Source organism: Rhopilema esculentum, chromosome 21 (genome assembly GCF_057945365.1).
Source record: "Rhopilema esculentum isolate cy_ngs chromosome 21, ASM5794536v1, whole genome shotgun sequence".
NCBI classification, from domain to species: Eukaryota; Metazoa; Cnidaria; class Scyphozoa; order Rhizostomeae; family Rhizostomatidae; genus Rhopilema; species Rhopilema esculentum.
The window spans coordinates 8,727,683-8,752,368 of NC_142835.1; the positions used below are offsets into that span (position 1 = coordinate 8,727,683).

Consider the following 24,686-nt stretch of genomic DNA (forward strand, 5'->3'; position numbering starts at 1 on the left):
TTCTAATGAGTAAGCTTTTATAGACATTTTTTGCTGTATCTTCTTACTCTTGAACCAACACCTCCTTCAAGAAACAGTTTTGAAATAATCGAGGTTGAAAAATGAAAAATCTAGGCGAAGCTGGATTTGTAACAGAAGGTTTTCTTTTTTGCATTCAACGTAATCGCAATTAAATTATCCAAGGCGGCATGTCGACTTTCTGATATAACAGAATATCTTCAAAAAATAATATCGCTCCTGAATAGTAAGTACCCTTCTTTGTTTTGGAAAATGTTTGGCACAAGAATCTTCAAAGACAAGTTCGGGAAGATCGCTGCGTCGTCTGTTGGAAGGAGCCGGTATACTCCTTTTGGTTTAGGCAAAAAAAAAAATCATTTTGGACAAGGTAACTGAAGGCAATCTAGTTGACACAAGAATAACGCCGCGCAGGCACAGACCGAGACGTCAGAAGAATAAATTTCACTGTCCTTGAGGAAGGCACAAAACACAAGATCAAGTGGAGTAAAGTCACAAATATAACTTAATCACCAATCATTAAAGAGTTCACAAATTAATCTCTAAAAGGCAACATAGCAAAAGAAGACAAATTTAACATTGTGAAATCTGGTTTTCTTAGACTGTCAAAATGGGAGCAAGTGGGATTTCAAATAATAAACTCAGCACAAGCAGAATTCGCTTCCGGATAAGGAAATAAAGTATATGACGCCACAGGCAAAACAGCATAAGGGGCGGTAGGTCTGGCCCAGACAGCTTTGGAACGAAGACAGCATGGTTAAAATCAATAAATACAAACTACATCGGAACTAAAAACCGCACTAAACTTTACAAATAACGCAAACTAACTGCGCTCTTTTAACAACGATAATGCTCTTGTCTATAGTAAATACACGTTCGTGCATTGAATTTGCTTCTTTGACAACGAAACTCCTAGTCAGCAACTCGAAGCAACTGGCAATAACGCATTCACAGTGCACAGGCCAAATGTGCAAGCCAGGGACTGTTCCATCGATATAGCCGCGGGGTCTTGATGCTTAACCTTCGAATTTCAGGGTCAGCATGCCGACTCGTATGCATTGCAAAACTTAATCCAGTATTCACTGATTGATCAGCAAGAGACAGTTTAGCGAAGCTAGCAGCCTGACAAGAAAATTTCCTCTTCTTTTCATACGTAGCACGTGTTCGCAAGAAATGATAACAACAATTTAACTACTTTTTAGTCGCAAATTTATCAAATGAAGTCAAACAGCAAACGCGAAAATATGCTTAATACGTTATAATCCCTATAATTTCTCCATTTTGTACTCTGGGAAGCAAGCAAAAGCTATTGACGTATATTCATGTATGTATTTATCTCTCCTCTGCAGCCTAATGCTAACAAAAATAATGTGCAATTATCTAACTCTACCAGATTGGTCTAAGATAATTTACTGAAGACGGGCAAAATTATAACCCTTTTTAATTAACAGTGGATGACGCAACGATGGTCTTAAGCATCTAACAATGCCAGGCTTTTTACTTCCCAGTAAATCATCAAGGTGATTGCGAAACTTGACAGAAACAAGTCGAAACTTAAAACTAAAATTATCTACGACATGTTTTTTATATATCTATTTAGAGACTTAGAAATAAAACAGGTTCAAAAAGCTATTTCCACTGCCAAAAATGATAAAACAAAATCAAGAAAAACCAAAACCAAACAAGTAAAGGTTCCTAATTGATAAAACGGACCCTAAAGGTACCTTACATTACAATCTGGCTAAAATTGTACACGGGACCAAGTTTAAAAAGACATCAAGTTCCATTCAGTGCAACGAATTTTCCGTTTGTTGTTGTCATCTTTAAAAACTTGGCACAGTCTGGCTTCTACACGTATGCGCATTCTTAATTTCGACTTAATGAAATCAAAACACTTGAGACCCATTTTAAATGTCTTTGTGGCAGTTTTTTAAATAATACTCCAACAAGCATCTCTCTTCGAGATGCAGTATTATAATTTCTTCCTAGGCATGCAGATTTTCCTATAGTACGGTGTCAGTTTCAAACGTCTTCAGTTTTCCTGAAAAAAAAAACGAATTTAATGCAAAAAAATACCAACAGATATATTGAAAGAAAGAAACAACAATTGCTGAGGTACCCCAAGAAAAAATAGGACATATTCACGATTCTGCTGACCTACTAAAGGTTTTAAGTTATTATTTGGCCATCTTAAGTATATAACAATTATGGCAAAGAATTTCTTCACTCTATAAAAAGGTAGTTTTATATATACAATTAGCACTTGCAAATTGAAATTTCTAGTAAACGCAATGGGTAGGTTTCTAAATAAGATTAAACAAGTAGATCAAAATCAATGCATGGTAAAATCATACATACACATCAGTATTGATATATATACTAAGTCAAAGATAAAAATTAAAATATATAACTAAGAAAAAATAAATAAAAAAAAATAAATACTGAGCCAGCAAAAACGTATTTCTTTAAAAACGATAATTATCATAAAAATATCTATAGTCTTTGAGAAGATGTAAAATGAATTTTGAAAATGGTGTAAAGTACAGGAATTGGTATAATGTGTTTTATGAACACACTAGGGCCTTTTGAAATTATTTTTTAATCACAAGGTAGGAAACTGCAAGCTTACATACTGCTAGTATGGGAGAATCACATCAACTAAAAACAGCTAGGCCAATTAAGAGATACTCTTACTTTTCCGTCAATGCTTGCTTCTCTTCTGGGGCAGTTTTCGTCTCACCATCATGATCATTTCCAACATCCTTTAGCTCAGCCTTTTCAGGATCTTTTCCGTCAGCTCCACCTGAAACAAATGCAAGTCACAACAACAGTTATAAACCTCTGTGGAGCTAAATATTAAATCTTGTTCAGTTCAACAATCATAAGTATCTACAGCCTCAAAGGCAATCTGTCTCGTTGTGGATTGGTTAACGAGAACAATAGCTGAAACAATAGCCTAAACACGATTCCAGCGCTCCACCATATTTTTTACAATGCGATAAATTAAAGGGGGACTGGAAACAATAAAAATCCCTTTGTTTTTACAATCAATCAACGTTGTGACAGATTGCCTTTAAATGAACGTGGTCTGGTTTGCAAGCTGGTAAAGATCGAAGGCTTTTTCTATAATGATATTTGAAAAGTTGCCAGGTTTGCATTGATTAACTATTGAGCAGTTTTATGAATGTGTTTCATAGGATCAGGTCAACACAGAAATCTTTTTATGATCAAGTTTGATGATCGATCAGACTAGAACACCACTGTCAATGCAGCTGCTTAGTGTAGATAAATTCCCATTATTTCTAGCACACATCAAAAACACAACAAAGAAATGGCTTCTATTTAAAACTGATATAATACACAAAAATAAAGCAAAGCAAGCGTTAAAAATAACATATATATATAAGGTTTTGCTGACTTCTGTGTTCTTCAGCTCACATATTAAACATTGGTGGTGAAAACATAGATATACTAGGATACATATAACATTTTGAGGAATAATTTGATAGTTAATAAGACAGTGCTGCATGATAGTTAAAAAGTGCCGCATTAATAGTGATAGTTAAAAAGATGTTTATTACTTACCACTTTCTTTGCCCTTTGTTGGACAACACGTCTGGTAACAGCAGTATGTGAATCCACACTCGTTGAAGAAGCAGCAGAAGAGATCAATCACAAGAAGCAAGATCAAGATAACAGCTATGATAATTCCAGCAATAGCACCTCCTGAAAGTCCCTTCTTCTCGCCAGGTACAACAACATCTGGTGGTGTTGTTGTTGGTGCCTTGGTTGGTGGTGGTGGTGCTGTGAAGTGTAATATGGGTAAAGATAAATAAAATAACACCCTCCAACAAAAATGGTACTATATATATATATATATATATATACTCTTTAAAACCTTGGATCCAATCGAAATGGTTTTGTTTGCTATTACCTTTACTAGATCCGACTTTTGCATTGAATTTCAATTCTTCCCCAGATCCTCTCTTGTTTTCAGCTTTAATTGTAAAAGAGTACTCTGTATCCTCTTTTAGATTCTTCAGATCCACAGTAGTTTCTTTAGTATTGACAGTTTTGCAATCTTTCTCTGCCCCTCCATCAACCTGACAATATGTCACCGAGTACAGAAGGTTTGCATCACCACCATCATAAGGCTTATCCCATTTAATGGTGATATCATTCTTGTCAAATTTTGATGGTATATCACTGATGACAACTTTAGCAGGCGGGTCTAAAAGCAATGTTAAAACAAGTCAGATAAGGATGTTTGTCACATATATATGAAAAGATAACACTCATCATAGTTTCATGGGGAAAGGGGAAGTTTGAAAGAACTTCAGAAAAAAGAATTTACTTTTTAAATGCAAGGAATAACCTAAACAGTGGTTCTCAGATTTATTGAAACCATCCTCATTACCAAAACTATACATTTCCAAAAAAATTGACCATGCAAAATTGTTTTGCAAAGATGGAGTTCAAAGTTTATTTGCTTTACAAAATAAGACTATACTCAGCAGTAAAAATAACAATACAAGTTCATAAACATAAAGCTCAATGTGTGAACTGATATTAGTGTTCAGTCCCACAAACAACAGAGCTTTAACTGACTATTAAAAGTTTTAAACCGCTCTTACACGGTCAGATTTTGACAAATAAGATAAGAGTCAAATGCCTCAATTCTGTTTATGAAATGGAGTAAGGAAAGGTGCAAAAACGAACAACATGGACAAAAGAATGGCTGAATCATAGTCATATGATTTGAACGAGTTGCGCTTCACGGAAGGAAAGGACTACATGAAGGACAACATGAGTATTTAGCAATGAATAATTCTGTTTCTTCCTTTTTGTTGAACTTTGGCTGCTTTCACTCCATTTTTTCTTTAAAATGATTGCAAACAGACTGAAACAATACAGAACATGGTAATTTGGATGACGTAGCAGCGTGGGCGAGCAAGAATGTCATTCATTCACCTTTCCATTTGTCGAATGGAATAGAACACACTTGATTCTTGAAAAATCAAATTTGACAATCTGATGATGGCTTTCGACATTCAATTTCTCCTTTTACACGGTCAGATTTTGTCAAATTCGATTGTCGAATTCGACAAAATCTGACCGTGTAAAAGCGGCTTTAGACTGCCATTCCTTGTTATATCTAAATAATTACAATACTTTGTCAGCGGCTGTAGGGTAGGGTTAAATCAACAAAATTCTATTTGACACTTACCAAATTTTTGAGTCTTCATTGGCAAAAAGGTGGAGTAAGGTCCAGATCCAGCTATGTTCACAGCAGCAACAGCAAATTTGTAGTCTGCACCACCAGCAAGGCCCTCTATTTTCATGCTTGGCATTGTTGGTGCACCAATAACGCCTTTCATATACTGCTTTACTTCATATCTACTGGCACCAGGAACAGGATCCCATGTCAGCACAAAAGAGGTCCTCTCAACCTTAGATGCAACAAGGTTAATGGGTGCAACAGGTAGATCTATGGATAATTTCAAGCAGGTCACAATGTGATGCCCCAAAGAAAAGCAAAGAACATTAAAGATAGCAAATAACCATATAATCTGTATGCTTTGATTCCAAACACAGTTAAATCAAGGACAAGTAGAGATCAATCAAAAATATAATATTGACTACTAAAGACAAAAATATAATATAATATAATATAAGACAACTTGCCAATTATTTTTATATCAATGTTGCGAGAAGCGTTTCCAACTAAATTCTCTGCCACACACACAACAACACCAGAGTCTGATGAAGCATTTGCAAGATGCTTCAATGTGGCTTTGACTTTGAGTGCAGTTTTTTCTACAATTGCCCCAGGAAGCACTGTTTCATCCTTCTTGAAAACTAAACTTGGCAATGGATTCCCAGAAGCGACGCATGTCAAATTATGACTCTGTTCAAGACCAACTGCATAAGTTTTAGACTTAGTTGTCTCTGCTTCAGAAATCACAGGAAGGGCTGTTAAAGGAAAGTGAAAATAATAAATCACAAATATATATGTAAAGAATATATGTAAAGAAATGTTGAAAGAAAAATGAAAAGAAAATTAAAACAAAAGAAAAGGACATAGGATGCTATCAGCACTATAACGCCATTAGAAGCCTAAATATCTACATTTAGCTCAAATTTCAAGTGACACTTGAAATTATAATAGGGATTCAACCATTAAAATTGCCCCAAGTGAAACTTTTTGCCCCTATTTGCTAATCATTGTTTAATCTTTTACCAAATTTAAACTTCTATGTCATCATAAAATCAATTTCACCAGTATTAACATCATGATGCCAAAATATAAGCAAACATTTTGGTACATTATCCTGATCTTAAGTTTTACAAGGAACATTTCAAAACAAGACCATAGAGTGAAACCCTACATTAGATGTTACTTCAGCAAACCCAAACCTTTACTGCCTGATCATCTTTCCTTGATCTAAAATATACTTGTATTCTATAAACAACATGTTAAAGCTTGCAACTATACTTACTGAGAATAGTGATAGTCAATGTGGCACTGTTGTTGAGTGAAGCCATATCAGCCAAAAGAGCCATACATTTGTATGTTCCAGCATCAGATAGGGAGGCACTAGCAATTGTGTATGTACTGTTGCCGGGCTTTTGCTTATAAAATGGAAAGAATAAGTTTAGAAACTCCAGATTTAGATTTTCCCATTAAGAGCAAGAATCAATATTGGTGAACTATTGAGCAAATTTGTTTTTAGACGCAATTTCTTTATTTATTTGTCAACATTTCTTTTGTATCTACCCAAGATGAATATGTCCTGATAAGATTAAAAATAATTAAACTTAAAGACAGTCTGTCCCTCAATGATTGGCTTCTTTGTACAATTGGTCTTCCCACCTTAACGGATAACGCTGCTCGCTTTGGCTGGCCCAGCAGCGGTAGTGGACGACATTTGAAACTGCAAGCAAAAGCTTTCAGAAATGGCAAGAAGATTGAGTTACTGGAAGTGAATGATGATAACAGAAGCATTTCTTTTCCCTGTTGACATAACTGTCACAGAAACCAAACAGGGAAACAAATATTTCTAGCCACAGCTTCACTACAACAGGAACACAGCCATTTGATTCAAAAGCTCTGGAATCAAAGTTGTCTCTGATTGGTTTAAATCATTTAATTATCGAACAAGCTTAACAGTGCCTAAGTTTCACTCCCGTGAAAGTTTGGCAAAATAGGGGACAGACTGCCTTTGAATACCTTTAAGTTTTCAAAAAGCACAACTCAAAGAATAATTGGTGCATGGATTCGCATGAGGTGTCTGGTGGAAAGCCAAATTGTGCAAAATAATATACCTTTCTGTAGTCTAAATATTTGCAAAGAAATTGGATTACAATCAACAATGACTGCATGTAGCCACAGTTTCATTAAAATTTAGTGGACAAGTTTTGATCAAATAGGACAAAAGAAGAAAACAACATAAGACCTCAAACATGAATATATATATTTGACATGAAGAGGGAACTTGGATAATGTGTTGATGCAGCAAATGACAAATGGTACATAGAGTTAGCTTATGCATAAATTAAATAAGGAAGAAATCTCTACTTGTTCAACCTAATAAAAGCGCAATACAAACCTTTTGACCATCAATCTTGGAAAATGTTTTGTCTACCATCTTATGCCAAGTAACTTGTGGTGCTGGGTTGCCAGATGCTTTGCACACCAATGTCTTTGATTTCCCTTGTGCAATATCTATATTTACCAGTGGCTCTATTTTTGGTGTTACTGAAATTTGAAAATGATCATGAAACAAATGTATTCTTAATCATAAGAGGTACAGGGCTTTCATATTAAGAAATTAACACATGCTGCCAAAAACGTGGGTGATAAGGGCTTGGCACCAAATCAAATTTAATTCGTAGCACAGAACAAAAAGGTTTTTTCTACTGAAACACTAAACGTGACAAAATATTTTAAATGAATTAAATACTACAATGTATAGTTATGTTTATGTTTCCCTCATGAGACCAAGTATCTAGATTTTATCATCACTGTTTCACACTGACAAAAGTTTTGATCCCTTTTGATGATTTATTTTCATTCTTTGTTTGAGCTGAGGTAATTGTCCCCAGCTCTCTCAATGATATCTTTAGAGGAAAATGGCAGACCGCCCCCAATACTTTAGAGGACAATGGTATTTTGTTCTAAAACAATGGGAAATGTGATGTCATCTTATTAAAACAATAGGCTTGCCCCCCCCCCCCAATATTTGACCAAGTGTCCAACCCTGCTACCACATTTCAAAAATGCTATATAAAAAGTGGATTGATAAAATTTTGATTATGCACAGTATATAATAACTATTTTATTAGCAGATTGTAGACCTACATAAAAAAATATATTCAATTCATCACTTATAAAGACTGAAGATGAAAAGACTAGTTCTAGAAAAATGAAACATACCAAAGACAGTCTCGATTTTAGAGCTAGCTTTTGTCTCTCCAAATCTATTGGATCCAATGCAAGTTAATGTAGCACCCTCGCTTTTGACATCTACACTTGCAATCTTCAAATTGGTCCCATCTAAGGACAATCCACCTGATGAGGAGACCTTTGTAATTTCAACTTTGGCTCCACCTTTTGGGGTATATTCCCATTTGACAGTGTCGGGTTCTTTATCAAATTTGCAGGTGATTGTTGCAGCCTTCCCACTGACTAGCTTGTAAAGAGCATCTGGTGCAGTTGTAATTTGGGGTTTATCTACAATAAAAACCAGTAATAATATATATCTTTAGATTTCAGGCCATATATTTTTATATACAGGCACTTTCAAACAAAAAGTAAATTTTGCAACAAAATTCGTTTTCTCACAATGCAAAATGATATATATATATATATATATATAAATATATATATATATATATAGACTATTATATAGAGACAGAAGAAATGTACAGGTCAAAATAACATTCCTAGTCTCAACAAGTTTTCAAGTCTTGGTTTTTCCCTAACAAACATTTTCATATTCTTCACATATAAAATCAAGATTTCCATAATTCAGCAGGTATGTGAAATACAGGTACATACAAAAAAGGTATGTGAAAACAAGACAAATCTTTTTCATCAAAATTTTATATTAACCCAAAAGTTTTCAGTAAATTTTAGATGGTGATAACTTTAAATTTTATGAAATTCTTAAAGGTTCTAAAAAGCAGTATCTTTGGAATTACACTAACTGAAACCCACCTCCAACAACGAGAGTAAACTCGCCATTTTTCTGTGAACCAGCCCCAACAGATTGTACAGCATACTTTCCTCCATCAGTTTTTTGTACACTGAAAATCACAAGATGGCCATTGGTGCTATTGATAGAGTACTTATCACCTCCAACTCTCATATCTCCACGTGAGCCAGCCTTTGCTACAGTTGTCTTTGTACCAACAGCATTTACAATGAGGTATTCTATTTCAGGCCTTGGATATGCAATGATTGAAAAGGGAACAGTTGACCTCGTTCCCAATGTTTTGTAGAATGTCTTGCCATTATCAGGGTAGTTGGCTGAAATTGCAAACAGTATATATATAATTGTCCAAACTATGCCGAACAATACCTGCACAGCTAGAGAAAACATTCCATGTAAGAGATATGTTACTACACATATAATTCTAAGTAGACAGGATGCTAAGTTGTGATCATTTGAAGGGTGTGAGAGACTCGTTCAAAGGGAATGGTCATTCAAAGGAAATGTTAATTAAAAGTTTGACTGTAGTCAGACAAATGAGATGCCAAATCAAGTATTAAATGTATCCAATTTTAACATTTACAAAATAACTAAATAACTATTGCAATCTATTTATGGTGGCTTCACTGAAGCTTAATAACTCGTGCATAACATACCTTTGAGCATAACTCGAGTTTTTTGGACTTCTGTAGATCCAGAAACTCTGCATTCATATTCTCCTGCTTCATCAATACCTACTCCAGTTAGTCTTACATCTATTTCATAGGTGTAGGAAGTAACTGTATATTTGCCACCAGTTACTACCTTTACACCTTTGTGATATACCTCAAATGTTGCTGCGTCATCAGACAAACATTTTAGTGCTACAGTGTCACCAAGTTCCTGGGAGTAGGCTGCCAGCTCCCATCTAAAGGCAGCATCTAAAAAAATGACATTGAGAAGTGACAGGGATTCATCAACATCAAAGACAGGATTTGAAAAAATAACAAACAAGCTGACCAATCAAACATGTATTGAGGGAATGAGGAAATGTTAAAAAAATACTGATGTTCATTGCTAATAACGTGCATTGAAGAAATTGTATTTTGTATGGTGCTACAATGCTTTAAAAACTGAAAGAACAGTGGTAGCAGATGCATTGAAACAGACTTGTGAATTCAACTTGCTCATAGTAACATTCAAGAAATATATATAAATATAATTAAGTATATATCATCATCTTCTTAAGAGTGAGTTATTCAGGAAACAGGCTTGTAGAGATAAAACATGTAGTTTAATTTTCTCCAACCCTATGCTATATCACGCTCTATGTGATGTTAAAAATTTCTATATGGAGATGTTATAATATTTATATATATATAATTAATATATATATATAATGAATTAGTATATTTAAACAATTAAACATCACATAGAGCATGATATATAATTAAACAATTAGATACTTTCAGTTCAAAAACATTCCATTCCAGGACAATTTTTACCTTTCTAACAAAAGGCACAACCTAATTATTAAAAAGAAGAGGCTAAATAAACAATTATCCTTTCTTGTTGGTAATGTATCACATTTTTAGAATACTAAGTATTCAAAAAGAAGGCACAATATAAACATTCCATGTCATTATGAATATTTCTGATGTCTTTCCTTGCTTATAAGATAACATTATAATCCTAGTGGCACTGAACGTAATGTCTAGGACTAAAGAACCATACAAGCTTTATCAGAATTTTACACTTTTCGGAATAAGAGGGGTCACATATATTTTTGATAAAACCTTCCTAAGACCGCATTTGTCACTTAAAATAGGAGCACAAGACCTTACTTCAATCAATTCAATAACCAAGAGACTTTCAAATAATTAATATGTAAATTGTATATATATACTGAAAATTAAGTGATAAACTTGAATGAATGGATCAAGCCGGAAAAAACAACAATTGTACCATCCAACTAATATTTTCAACTTACTGCCATGAGAAAAAAAAATTATTAATCAAAAGTGACCTTGTTTATTTAAAACTTGAATTCAGAAGTCTCTCAGAGTCGCAACAGTTCAGACACTCAAATGTATATAAATACTTTGATGCAAAGCATCCCTAATTTAATGTTAAAATTTTATATTGAATGCAAAGAAGATAGAATCCATTTATGGAAACTGACTTGATTTATTGATGCAAGACAATATGTGAATGCAAGTAAAAATCAAAGAAAAATCGAAAAGATCTTTACAACAGCTATTCGCATTGTTTTAAGGGTAAAACTTGCATGTTATACCTGAATTCTTAACGACTCATAGGTTGGGAATATTTAAATATATATATAGATGTTTAACTTGGTTGAGAGAACTGATATTTTAGCGAGATCAAAGCGCCAAACAAAGATGCCACCAAAAACTGTCTGAAACATAAGCAATTCTTGTCAACGCCCTTACATTTGGTTCAACGACCTGAATCAATGCTTCTTTAAGAGAAAATAACTTAGCAGCGATTTTATTGTGTAGGGGAATGAATGCTGGAGACAGCTGCAAAAATGAAAAACGAACCACCGCCTAGTTTTAGGGCCGACAAGCCATTGTATGAATAAAAAAATTCGAAAATATAAATTATTTCCTATTGCGTCTAGCTCCTGAATTTCAAGCAGATAAGAATTTTGAAGCTGAAGTGGCCTAGGCTTCATAGCCATCTAAACAGGCAACGAAACGCTTCAGCACCTGGGTCAGGCAGGCAGGTACAACCGGCAACGTTTACGGTTAGGAAACAAGAAGCCTTCAGAAATGTCGTACAGCCGCTTAAACTTTAAGCTTGGGCAGGAAATATTTAAGGAAATCTCGGGTATATACCGAGATAACGAGAAATCTTAGAACAAGTGGTTTCACATGCAGACAAGGTTGAACCAAAAATCTATTTATTACAGAACCAAGTGATAACGACTTTCGGCCACTAGCGAAAGGCAGATATGTTTATATGTCAGAAAACGTAGATTTAGGCGCATCCATAACTAAATTCTGTAGAAAGATAAAAATTGAGAAAGCCTGGCGGGACATATTGTGTTTGCTAGAGCAGCACATGTCACATGGAGAACTGCCATTTGATCCCTAATTGTTCTGAAATCTATCAAGCACGACGGTTACAGTTTCAATAATTGACTGGCTGTGAGAGGTTTAAATCCGACATCCAGTATTGGCAGACACGCGCATTGTTTAAAACAACGCCCTCTCAAGATGAAAATGAATGTTCTTATTCTTGAAAAAAAACATAAAAAAATTGTTGAGGTATAAAATACTTAGAGACAAGAAACCTTGAGAAACCCAAGCTATTCTAATCTCACAATATCTCAACTGGATATTAATATAGTCATTTTCATTTATTTGGGTAATGGATGAAATGCATCTTCTTTAGACAGTCTACATGCCAATTAACTGAATATATTCATGTGAAACTTACCCTAGGATTGATGGTTTGGTGTGGATTTGGTGGCACCAAGCAAGAACATTAACAAATTCTTTAAAGTGGTATGAAGAAGTAATTATCATGCTTTAATTGGCTGGCGAGCTCTTGAGAACTACAAACACGTACTTACGACAACTTTTACTTTACTTCTCAGCACGAAAGTTTGTTAGATTTGTTTGTCGCGATTCTGAGGCGTGGCATTTCACAGAGTCGAAGTACAGTCCGGATGTACAAAGGTAATACTATTCCCAGTTTCGTTAGCAATTAAAGAGTGAAATGTACCATCACAAAATCAGCGGTGAACTTCATATAAGATAGCACACAACAGTCTGAACTTAGGACAAACACTATGGAGACACAGCCTAAGATGACAAAATCAAATATGGCTGCTTTCAAGAAAAACTTGAAACTTGTACTTACAGCAAGATGAAATCAATACTGTCAAGATCACAAGAGATGTTCTTGCCATGGTATTCATCCTGTAGGATAAGGACAAAATAAACTTGTTAGTTTTAATACCACGAGCGTTTCAACGAACAAGAAGCCTACACCGCGAAGGTCGATTCTACAGTCACCACGTTGGTTTGATTCGGTAAGGCACACGATCAAAAGCGCGCCTGAGTCCAGAATGGGAGTGGATTCAATAAAGCAGACAATGGACAAGTTCGTTAGACAATAGTGATTGTTTATAGCTTTCAATCATTGGACAGCTACTAAAATAAAACAAAAGCTAAGGCTCTTTAGTCTCACTTTGATTGGATAATCTTATTCTAAGATACAATTAGATCTACAATAAGAATTCTCTGATTGGATAATCGCATTTGGGAAAGAAATATACGCTGCTGATTGGACAGGTCGACAGGGTTAAAAGAATTGTTCTATTTGAAGTTGTATAAAAAGCAGTAACGGTTACTCCTAGGACTATTCAGCGTCAGTATCATGAAAGAAAGCAATCTGCCTTCTCTACGACTATGCGTGTATTATTGTTAGGAACAGCTGATTTTGGTTAACAAAGACATTTTTAACAATCCTATTTCTGGTCATAAAGGATTTTCAATTGGACACCATATTTGTCATGCTTTGAAAATTCAGCACAAAATTGGAAAATTCTCCAGGCGAAAATTTTCGCAGGTTTTTGCATTTCAATTTCCGGAGAGACATCAAAACATAATTCCAATTCCAGTCTTTACTAAATACACAAACTTCGGGATTTTTGCCTACCCTAACTTTCATTTACTGTGCTCTGTTTCGCTGACTCCCTAGTTTTACAGAAGTTGTGTGTTCAAGTGTCCCATCTATCATCTCCCTGTCCGAAATTTTTGCGGTTGAGCCATGGTAGATTTGCATGCCCCCTCTGCTGAACTATAGTCATTACCCCCTGTCTAGTTTATTCTATCCATATAAACATCAGATACTTTCAATATTTCTTTGGGTTTTCCTTTAAAAAGTGTAAAAATACTTATTTCTAAAAAATTAGATTTTTACTTTGGACCCATTCGAGTAACTAGTGGTCCAATACAGACTGGCTAGCAAGCCCACATACAGTACACAATCTTGTTTATCCATCTTAATCCATTTTTTTCTTTGATGCATAAAACATTACTCCGGCCTTGGTATCGTTATGAAATATAAACAAGGTATAAGCAAGGGTCTTTATAAAGTCGTTTATATATGTGCAATATCAAGGCTAGCAAAAGTAGGGGGCAAGCTTTCCCCCCTTTTACTGCAGCTTTAAAACAACTTGCTTCGCAATAAAGTGGGAGGCCGTGGCCCCTCCGCTCCTCCCCCCCCCCCCCCGTTAGCGTGGGCCCTTAATACCCTGCATACGTTTCCAAAATCAGGCAAAATATTGGTTTCACGAAAAAAATTTTATTGGCACTTTCTGATCATAAGACTTCTACCAAAAAAGGTGTGGCCATTTAGTACTACAAGTTGCCTGTTTGGAAGTTAAAGATTGTTTTCTCCCCTGTGAATTTTGTATCTATCATAAGTATATTCTCACACTGTAGATGAAAATGATATCAAAATGTCGAGCCCGTTCTCGACTTAACTGTAAGCTGTGCGTTTATGTGAATTTGAAGCTATAAAAACTCACTAGCGACTTCCCTTCACAATAACACCTGCTACCCTAACACACTGCTTTAGGCCACTTTATTGTGATTCGGTCTGTTAACTCTATGCGAGCACAGAACAATAATTTCGTATTTCTAAACAAGACAAAAGATTAAAAGTGCTCAAAACATTCGCTTTTTGGCAGAACTAGCGCAATAAAAACTGCATCGGTCACCCTTGATCATTCATCATTCCAAACAGACTCATAATTGTCTGCCTTTTCTACAATCTAGCCCAACCCTTTCTAAAACTTACTCCTGCATTTTGTCTTACTCCAGTCCATCCCCTGGGATGAATCGCACTTGTTCCATCCACCAATTTGCTATCACCATCACGCACCCCAAATACTTTTCATTTGGTTTCTTATAAAATAGAGAAAGCTCGGTATGCTGCAGCGTAATATATTGCCTAACATCCATTATCTCCAAATTCAATCAATTCATCAGTTTTTGTTTTTTCCGCTTAGAGTATCTTACCATTTAATTTTCCGCTTACTGCCAATGAATCTGGGATTCCGACCAAGGCTCATTTGCAGCAAACTTTCCGTCTGGAACTGTCAAACTCATACATTAGTAAATAAAGTGTTTTTCTTGATGCCAGCCAACGCGAAGCAGTGCGAGCTGTGCAGGTGGGCGGGCCCCTTTTCCAATTTATTACAGTTTTATACTCCTATTTTTTTAGTTTTTCTTATCACAAATGAACACATTATCTTACATTGCTTTTAGCACCGCCTTGCCCTTCCCTACCCTTCCTAACCCTACCCTTCCGTGCCCTTCCCTACCCTTCCTAACCCTTCCCTACCCTTCCTAACCCTTCCCTACCCTTCCTAACCCTTCCCTACCCTTTCCTACCCTTCCCTACCCTTCCTTACCCTCCCCTGCCCTTCCAACTTTTCTCTACCCTTCCTACCATACCTAGTTGCCAGAGGATTTTTACTTGAACATCGGGTACATACTGGTGTCCACATACTTTTCTACACTGTTCTAAAACACTGAATACATATACCTGTATAATAAAAAAATACAACCCATTATAATCCTAATTGTAACAAAACAGGTTGGCTTCGAGCATGGAAAGGAAACGGCAGTGTTATCCACATGTGGGGGACACAACACTGGGGTCACGTGGATGTAAACACCAGCTTCAAAGAACTATGAAAACTGCCAGGTTACTTAAATGGGACAGGTGGAGTTATTGAGTGTGACATGGGGCTTTTGCTAGAAGCGACATGGCGGCCAGGTTTTTAAAATATGTTCAAGACTCTTCAGGTTCAGATAACCGACATATTTCCCCAGAGAGATATTAAAATATTTTCACACCAGGAGTGTGGGGACGGGGGTATCTGGGCAAAATATACTTGATAGCTTATCAGTTAGCTGACCACCCAATAGTATCTCGGGTTTTCCATAACAACGGCACTCCATGAATTTCTAAAAACTTCTGTCGTAACTGGCAAACTAAATAAGCAAAAATATTCAACGATTAGCAATCCCGTTATATAAATTTCCTTATTGGCGATACATGCATAAACACAAATTTCCTTATGGACCTACACGAGATGTTCCCCTGCGTTTCGAAAGACTTTCGAAATCGAAACACTTTCAACCTTGTTGTAATGTTTATATTTAGTCGCCCTTCACATACACACCGTGAAGGCGTGCATATAACATACATGTTTACTCAGCTTCAGCGATAGTACTGATTAATCAAACATGAGCAAAACATGCCTACCTAGAGGTCTGGGTCTAGGCTCTTCCATATCTGTCAAGAAAATCGTTTATACTTGCATTGCAATCGTCAGGAAGCGTGCTCACATTGACAAATTTTATCTTACGCATTTGCCGACCCAACGCAAACACTATAACGATATGAGTCATCCATCCCCCTCTTTTTCAAAAAGTTTGAAACCGGTTGCCCAAGGACACTGTCTTGCCCAGGGACGCCGGAGGGACGCTGGAACGACGCCGGAACGACAAAGGGGTAAGGGGACAGGCTTCGGTAAAAGGGCATTTGAAAATAATGCTCAGCTACCAACAAATCTTTTGCAACTGTCATTTCGTTTCGATCTTCTGTCAGTATCGGCTAACTTTTGGCATAAAAAATTTCTTTAGAAGTTTTAAAAAATGTCGTCATAAATAAGGCACTACAATCAGGATTTTCGTCGAAAGGCCGGTGTCAAGGGCACTTCTATCCCTCTCCGGCGTCCCTGGTCTTGCCTACTTTTAATATTTGATGCACTACAGTTTTCATTGATAAGAACAGAACAATTTTTGCTAATGCTTGATGTTCTTATTTTTGGATGATTTCATGCTCAAGTTTTCCTAACTTTGTTCTTATTTCAATGTTGACATTCTATATCTGCAAACTATGAATACTTTCAAGATAAAATAGTATATTTTTTCTTGATACTTTCCATGTCCGCTGAGTAACACGAGAGGAAATGTGTCAATTGAAAATCCAACCAATGGGTCATAATTTTCAAAACGAAAGCTTACAAACATTAGGAACCATGTGGTAAATATTATGGATGCATTTCTGGCCATCCTTAGAATGTCATATCTCTTAATTTTTCTCACCGCCAACCATGGTGCAGCTTTCACTATATCCCTAAGCAATATAAACATTTTGCCCCCCCCCCCCCTCTCACTTTCAGTGAAGTTTCCTCCCCGGCCTGCCTCCGGCCCTTCACATGGTGCCGATGTTCTGATCTCAGCTGCTGCTCAACCAATCAATGTATCTGGCTGCTCAACTAATGTTCGGAAAAAACACCAACCCTCGCCATGTTCAAATTGCAATGATTACATAACAAGAACAACCTTTTCAAAGGGTGGCGGAGAAGTTGGAGTGGCGTTGGAGTGCAGAGATGGAAAGAAAGGGACTAGGGAAAGATGCCATATTGAAATATGCACCTCTTCGGAGCGCGCCTTTTGCGCCCCCTAATTATTTTGGTCACCACGCCACTGCTATTCTCTATACTGTGTTCAGGGGATGTGAGGGGTGCAACTTTCCAGAACAACACTTTTGGGGTTTTAGGGGGGTTAAAACATTTTTGAGGTTTAATTATGCAAGAAGCCCAATACAAAATTATTTCTGTATCGTTTAAGTACATTTTGACAATAATTAGGGGGCTAAAGCCCCCGCCCACAACTTCTGTGCAGCAATTTGGGGGGGGGCAATGATCAAAATCGTTAGCAGATATAGTAGATTCCTGAAAAAAGAAGGCCTCGTGTATATTCTGATTACTGACGGAATATGAAAACGAATATGATACAGCGGATGTTTAGTGTTAAAGTTGACCTAACGATGTTAAGTTCGTTTGTGCAGATAAATTTTAACAAAGGAAAAACATTTCGGCGAAATGACCCATTGACAAACGAAAGAGCACATGTGGGCTTTAGCCATATTGTTACGCGAATGCTGTAAATAATTTTGGAGTTTAGTTGTTGTGCAGATTCATGAATCCGTTAATCTTCTTTGTAAGAAAACTTGCTATGGCTTTACCAATTATGTAGGGTGGAGGCACGACCCCCTGGAAAAGTTTTGCCAACGTCGAGGGTTTTTTGGGCAACGCAACCTTTAGTATCTAAAGCCCAGTAACGGATGATTTTTTGCCACAGATGGTCTGACAGAGTGTGTCAAGATCGGGTAACTGGGGGAGGGGAGAGAGGGTGAAGTTATCAACCCCCTTAGATTAAAATTTATGTTTATATCTGCTTCAAACTATACCCTAGTACCCAAGCCGGATCTGGAAACGATGCAGATTGGCAATGAGATGCAGTGATGTAAGACGAAGTAAGAATGGTATTCAGTTGATCAAGAGTCATACTCAGTGGCGTAGTGCTATCAAAATAACAAGGGGGGCTCTTGCCCAAAATGTTGCGAAAAACAATAGCAAAAGTAGTGATCTGCCAATTTTCGGCATCAACAAGGTGGGCTTAGCCCCCCTGAGCCCCCTTGCTCTACACCCCTGGTCATACTATACGACATACATCTTTCCAATTTCCATGTGAGCAATAATTTCAGTCAAATGTCCTTTCTTTTTTTCACTGCGTCCCATAAACTGCTTGAAAAAGTTCCCTTCACATTTTCCAAATTATTACCGTCCTTTATATATCCCTGGTCAATATGCTCATTTGCATTACGATTAAACTAATCATTTTATAACCTTTTGAAACTGTTTCTTTTGACGAGAGTAATCCATGCTTCCCTGAATTGCTTGGTGAGCAAGAAGTGCCTATCTTAAAAACCAAATACAATATCAATCCAATTTCTAATAACGCGACTCAATGAAAGATAATTGTAATGGCTCGAGGTTTGCAGTCTTAATTGACTTTGCTTATTTTATGATAAGCGATTAGCATATCAGAGGTGGTTTTGGGGGATTTTGACAACTTGCAGTTGTTTTGTTCCGAATCCAAAAGGATTCAAGGGTCTACGTTGTCTATCCTAAACTTTTTAAGGCATTTATAAATGACAAATTGCCATATAAAATGTTAAACAAGATTTTATAAGCGGTCAAACGCAAATTTATATATCAAACATACCGGTTTATCGGGACTTATTGCCTCCAAAACATGGTATGCATTGTCTATTGTTTTCAAATATGTTGCAATAGCATGACAGGAATCTTCAATAATTCTAAATTTCCAGGATTCTTGCATAACAACAAGATGGCCTTATGTCTTTTGCCACGTGGAGGTAGGAGCTGGAGGCTTAGCTAAAGCACTTTAAAAATTGTCACTTGTAATGAACAACAATGTTAAAAGAAGGCAGCTTGCAACTGGGGTGAAGTAACATTCCCTTTTTGTTTACTGGCCATTCAAGACTTATTCTACAACATATTTCAAACAGAATTAAACAATTTGATTGGATGTTTTTTTCCCACATGAGCGTTTTAGGCCATGACATTTTCCACTTTTTGTCATTGTTGTTCAAAATTCAAACACTCCCCAAAATGTCAAAGTACCAGTAAAATTATTTCTGGATCTTATACAGCTCATTAACAATTTCGCAGAACATTGAAAACATGCTGTCCTTTGATTTGTAGCGGTACGCCTGAATTTACATGTGGTAATTAGCCTTTATTCATTAACCTGAAATCCTTATTCTTTCTTAATTTTTCAGATTAATAGATAAATAAAGAAATAGAGAGACAGAATAAATAAATAGAGAAATAGAGAGAGAGACTTGTAGCAAGTCCAGCTCCACTCCTGTCTTCTTCAGCGATGGAATTTATGTGGTTCTGGTACCCAGAGTAGCTGTTCTGAGGCAAGTCAGTAACAGGGTGTCCATATAAGCCTTAAAATGTGTAGACTCAAACAAATCACCTAGACAGGGCCCACGCCACAACTTTCAAGATGGAGGGGCAAATTTTTATAAATCGAATTGAAATGTCTTCTTTCGTTGCTAAGATACCCACATTGTGGACACCAAGGCAGGTTGCGTAACATTGCGTGTCAGAAGACAAGGTAGAGTTTCAATTGAATTAATCAAGTCAAGGTTCTATTATTAGAGGGAAAATTGAGGGTGTGAATTTGTATGTAGCAAAAGCATCACGCACGGCATGTCCTGTTGAAAAAGCATTATAAAGAACAGCTTAAACACGACACTGTTAGGCTAAAAATTAAATTCGACTTACACCGCGGTTTCCTTTTTTGAAAAACACATTTTAAGAAACACAGGATGCAAAACAAATCCTAGTTATTTGCAATGCCTGTCAGTGATGAGTAATTTAATAAGTATGCAAAATTAAACCATCGACGAGAACTCTCTCAACAAATGTCGTGGTTATAAAGTAAGATTAAGATGTCACAAATAATAGACAACAAGACATATCGGGAAGTTTCTTCAAATTCTTTCACGACAGCACAAACGTTTTGAGCTATTTTTGCAATCCTGGGGTTCTTCTCTAACAAATCACGGGATTTGCTAATGAACATCGCGTCAACGAATAAAGATTTTCGCTGGCAAGCGATCAAACTAAGGATCTTACGACGTTGCCACGCCCAAGTATGAATCATAGTTAACAACAAACATGGATATTTTGGTCCAATATTATAATGGTGGCGGTAACGAGTCAGCCGTAGAAAGATCAAAAACATTGTCAATGCAGCCCTCAAAGAATAAGCATTCCTAACTAACAGCGGGCAGCCACTTACTAGAAACTTTTCATATTTCAAAGAAGCAACACATCAAATATCTAAATTGCAGATTTGTTATTGAATTCAGAATTCTTTCTTCGTTCGGCCATCCACTTGCACCAGATGATCAAAAGGTTTTCTCACGGTTTCTAGTACATTGCTACCCGGAAATAATAAAGAACAATAAATCTAGCTAAAACTGTATTATTCATCATCACCATTGAAAATTTGACACTTCCACTATAAGAAATCCGTCTATAAAAAAATAATTCTATAAGAAATTTAAAAACAAAGACATTTATTAAAGACGTTTATATCCATGATATTCTTACCTACAAATAGCTTTTGAAAATTCCCCAACTGTTTTTCACTTTCCGCCTGGAACTCAAGACGTGGTGCAACTTGAAAAAAAATTGTCGTTCCTTATCTGGAAAGCCGGGCTACAGCTTCGTCCGTGGTAACTTACTTGGATGAAATTAAGCTTTGAGACTTCAGACGCCTTCGGGGTCTTTCAAGTGGCAGCAGATTTCAAAATCGATGAAAAATCGAAATAATTTGTTACAGACGTGTTTTCCGCGAAAAACAGACTTTTATCGTGGAACTGTATCAATCCAACACGATCAAACACTGACGAAACAAAATTTGATCCAACGAAGCAATCATGTATCAATAGGTATGGCTCCGTGATGACGAATCCCAGGAATGCAATAACCGATTATGACAATACCTTATTTAGTTATTTAGCAATTTGGCTTTCTATTATGATGTAATGAGGCAAACACGTCGTTCTTTTGAAAAGCTTTCAAAACAACGTGGCATCGAATTGTTAACAAAGAAACACGAGTGGAATCGAACAATAGCTTTGCGGTTGGTTTGAGCTTAGCCGAAACGAATCTGAGAAACAAGAAAAAGTTGATAAATTTTGCATGAACGACTGAGCGACTTCACTTGAAAACAAAATGGCAAATTTATTATTGATTTTGAATGGAAGCTCTTCGTAAATTTGCATTTAAATGCAGCCATTTCACTGGGCTTTCAACCGGTTACAGGAAGAAATGAGTGTTTATTAAAGCTCATTGTTAATTCACCAGTGTTTTTAGCCTCAGGTTAATTCCATACAGATCAGGTTGGTTTCTAGAGTGTTTTATGATAAGCAGGGCTGTACACACATTCCTACAGGAAAATTGATTACGAAATCCTGTGCCGAAGGAAGGTGGTAATTTTTCTTTGGGGGGCACGAGTTTTGGAGAACAATAGAAACAAATGGGATTGTTCATCGAAAACAAAGGACATTTTATAATTTATTTTTAGGGGGTGGGGGTGGATGGGGGCTGGGAGAAACTCGAGAATAATAGAAGTTAAAGCTCTGAAAAACCCAATTTCTAAATATATGGAAATCTCGAAGTAACATCCCAATAATTTTTGACGCTCTTGTCATATGGTTTTTAAGAGTTTCCCTTGAAACATTAAGTTTTGAAGGGAGTTAAGTTTTTACTCACAAGAAGTACAGAATTAGCAAGAAAAGTATGGAAGATGTCAGTTGACCAACATAACAACTTGCTACTTTTAGTACATATCTAAAAGCCTAAGAATTTTCGAGAAGATAGAATGTTCAAGGCCTAAGAATGTTTAAAAATAGTTTACGTATCAACCACTTATATCCAAGATTACGTTATACGGTTGCTGAGCACGAGTATATGATGTAATGTCTCAACGAGTGTCTTCGCCGTTCTGAACCATTCAATAGATCATCTTTTTATTTTCTGGTGGATTACGTATTACGTGTTAAAGTGAAACTTTTGATAATGTGATAGCCACATAAGTTTTTTAAGATGGAAAACTGAAACATATTGAGAATTCTATGAAAATGAAACCACAAAACAAACCACAAAAAGGAACCAGTGATGCTCAAAGAAGTATTTCTGGACTGGCCAGTCAAAGTTAGAAAAGTGCCTATCTTGGAGATTATTAAAAAACCCCTGTTTCTCTCAACTGACTCCTTACTCTTCACCGATGCATGCTTATTTTTGTTTTTCAATACGAACAGCAATGAACTGCACGAATATGGAATCTGACAATGTTGTTTGTCCCGGTGGCTGGGGAAGTGCAGTCTCCCACAGCTCTTAATCAGAGGCGGCGCCAGACATCTTCCGACAGAGGGGCTGGAGCTTCCGACAGGGGGGCTAAAATGACTAAAATAAGCAGTTTTCGTACGTTATATTGTCAAATTTGCTCTGACAATAATCTAAAATTTCCTCCGATGGGGGGGCTAGATGCTTCCGACGGAGAGGCTGTAGCCCCCCCCTAGCCCTCCCCTGGCGCCACCACTGCTCTTAATTAATGCTCTTTTCAAACACTAGATGGAAACCAATGAAATGTCTTGCTCTTCTGTCAAACCTTCAAAACGTTTTACCAGAAGGCAAATTCATTTTCTGATGATACTGGATTTAAACAGTTTCAGAGTATTCAGAACAAGTTGATTCATAAATTTGGTTGGAAATACCTCTGCCCTTTTCGTCAAATTTATACCAGCCCTCGATCATAGGCCACCTCCTCTCCGTATCTCCGATGTAGCAATGGTGATTTAATGATCGAAATAGGTGAGCAAGTTCTTTCATTCAATTGCTTCAAGCCTAATAGCCATACCATTATTATTTGGATTGATTTTGCAATATTAACTGCTATTCCCAAAAAAAATTTAGTTGAGACTTGTTGAGTCTGTGAATTAAGGTAATTGAAGCACTCTCCTTGTATCAGAATCATTTTTTATACAAACAGGCTTTCCGCATGCAAACATGATGAAGAAATCATATCAAATAAGTGTGCTTTATCGTACAAAATCAGAACTATGATCATACCAGTGGCAGATTTAAGGGGGGGGGGCAACTAGGGGCAGTTGTCCTCCCTCGACAAGTTGAAGCAAGTCTGGTGCCCATTTTGAGGAATGAGAATCAGATGAAAAAGTTTCTGAGACCGATAGGTTAATTTGCAACAAGAATTACCTCAAATTTATGTTGTTTATTCTGAAAATGGATCTGAAATTGTTGTATAAAGCGTACTCTTGTCACCAATTTTTGAAACTTTTTCAGCGCCCCCTCTACCGACTGCCCCTCCTTCAAATTTGCTTTGGATCCGCCCCTAGATCATACCAAAGCAGAAAGCTAGAAGATCTAATACAGAGTAATAGCATTCCCTTCTATAGCTGTCTTACTCCTAGCGCCTTATAAACTTGGATCCCAAACTGACAGCCATGTTAGCTTACTTCGAGTATTAGTCTTTCCTTTCGCTAATAATCCAATATTTCCTCGTTGCCCCTCAATCTATCTGTCCCTCTCTTTTCCATCTTGCTTGATATTTTCTTCTTACTTCGCCTGATCTTTTAAATGTAGCTAAGTTTTTCATCGTATTGCTTATGTCCTTACTAGTTCTGGCATGATGCTTCTATTTGCTGCTAGTTCCAAACACCATAAATACCCCGTCTCTTTTTCTCTCTTTTCAGCTCTTTTGTCCTTTACCCTCACTCTTATTTGTGTCCCTGCCCTTTCTCCTTCCACTAGGCAAGCTCTCGCTGCCTCTTTCATCCCTTGTACCCTTGTGCTCTCTCTTGCCCCTTCTCTCGCTCCTCGTTTTTCCCCCTCCTGTCCGCATGCCACTGTTTAAAAAGACTATGATCAAATTTTCCCAACCATGTGGTATAATTAACCGAGCTAGTGTTGATTCAAGAATCCTTTGTAATATCTTTGCAAAACACCTG

The 24,686-nt window shown here is 36.7% G+C and overlaps 1 protein-coding gene across 2 annotated transcripts; it reads right to left on the minus strand.

The window, feature by feature from the left end:
• Positions 1 to 502: 502 nt before the first annotated feature.
• Positions 503 to 21,704, minus strand: LOC148957708 (neural cell adhesion molecule 2-like). Of its 2 annotated transcripts, none has more exons than XM_089114737.1 (13): positions 21,265 to 21,704; positions 13,101 to 13,159; positions 9,887 to 10,150; positions 9,236 to 9,547; positions 8,453 to 8,749; positions 7,626 to 7,774; positions 6,516 to 6,648; positions 5,701 to 5,988; positions 5,243 to 5,503; positions 3,950 to 4,246; positions 3,601 to 3,819; positions 2,710 to 2,818; positions 503 to 2,056 (listed from the first exon to the last, which is right to left on the minus strand). In XM_089114737.1, the coding sequence occupies exons 2-13, from the start codon at positions 13,156 to 13,158 to the stop codon at positions 2,038 to 2,040; spliced, it is 2,406 nt and encodes an 801-aa protein (XP_088970863.1). In that variant the 5' UTR covers position 13,159; positions 21,265 to 21,704; the 3' UTR covers positions 503 to 2,037. The 2 variants fall into 2 exon arrangements, with proteins under 2 accessions (XP_088970863.1, XP_088970862.1); XM_089114736.1 differs by lacking the exon at positions 21,265 to 21,704 and adding an exon at positions 15,269 to 15,336.
• Between the last annotated feature and the right edge of the window lie 2,982 nt (positions 21,705 to 24,686).

What these genes read in the sequence shown, in the direction of transcription:
- LOC148957708 (XM_089114736.1), bottom strand. Translation starts at nt 15,321, where the DNA reads ATGAGCCTTGGTCGGAATCCCAGATTCATTGGCAGTAAGCGGAAAATT. An exon ending in AGTAAGCGGAAAATTAAATG is followed by an intron (nt 13,160 to 15,268) that starts GTAAGATACTCT and finishes CTTATCCTACAG; the next exon opens with GATGAATACCATGGCAAGAA. An exon ending in GTTTACTCTCGTTGTTGGAG is followed by an intron (nt 8,750 to 9,235) that starts GTGGGTTTCAGT and finishes TTTTTATTGTAG; the next exon opens with ATAAACCCCAAATTACAACT.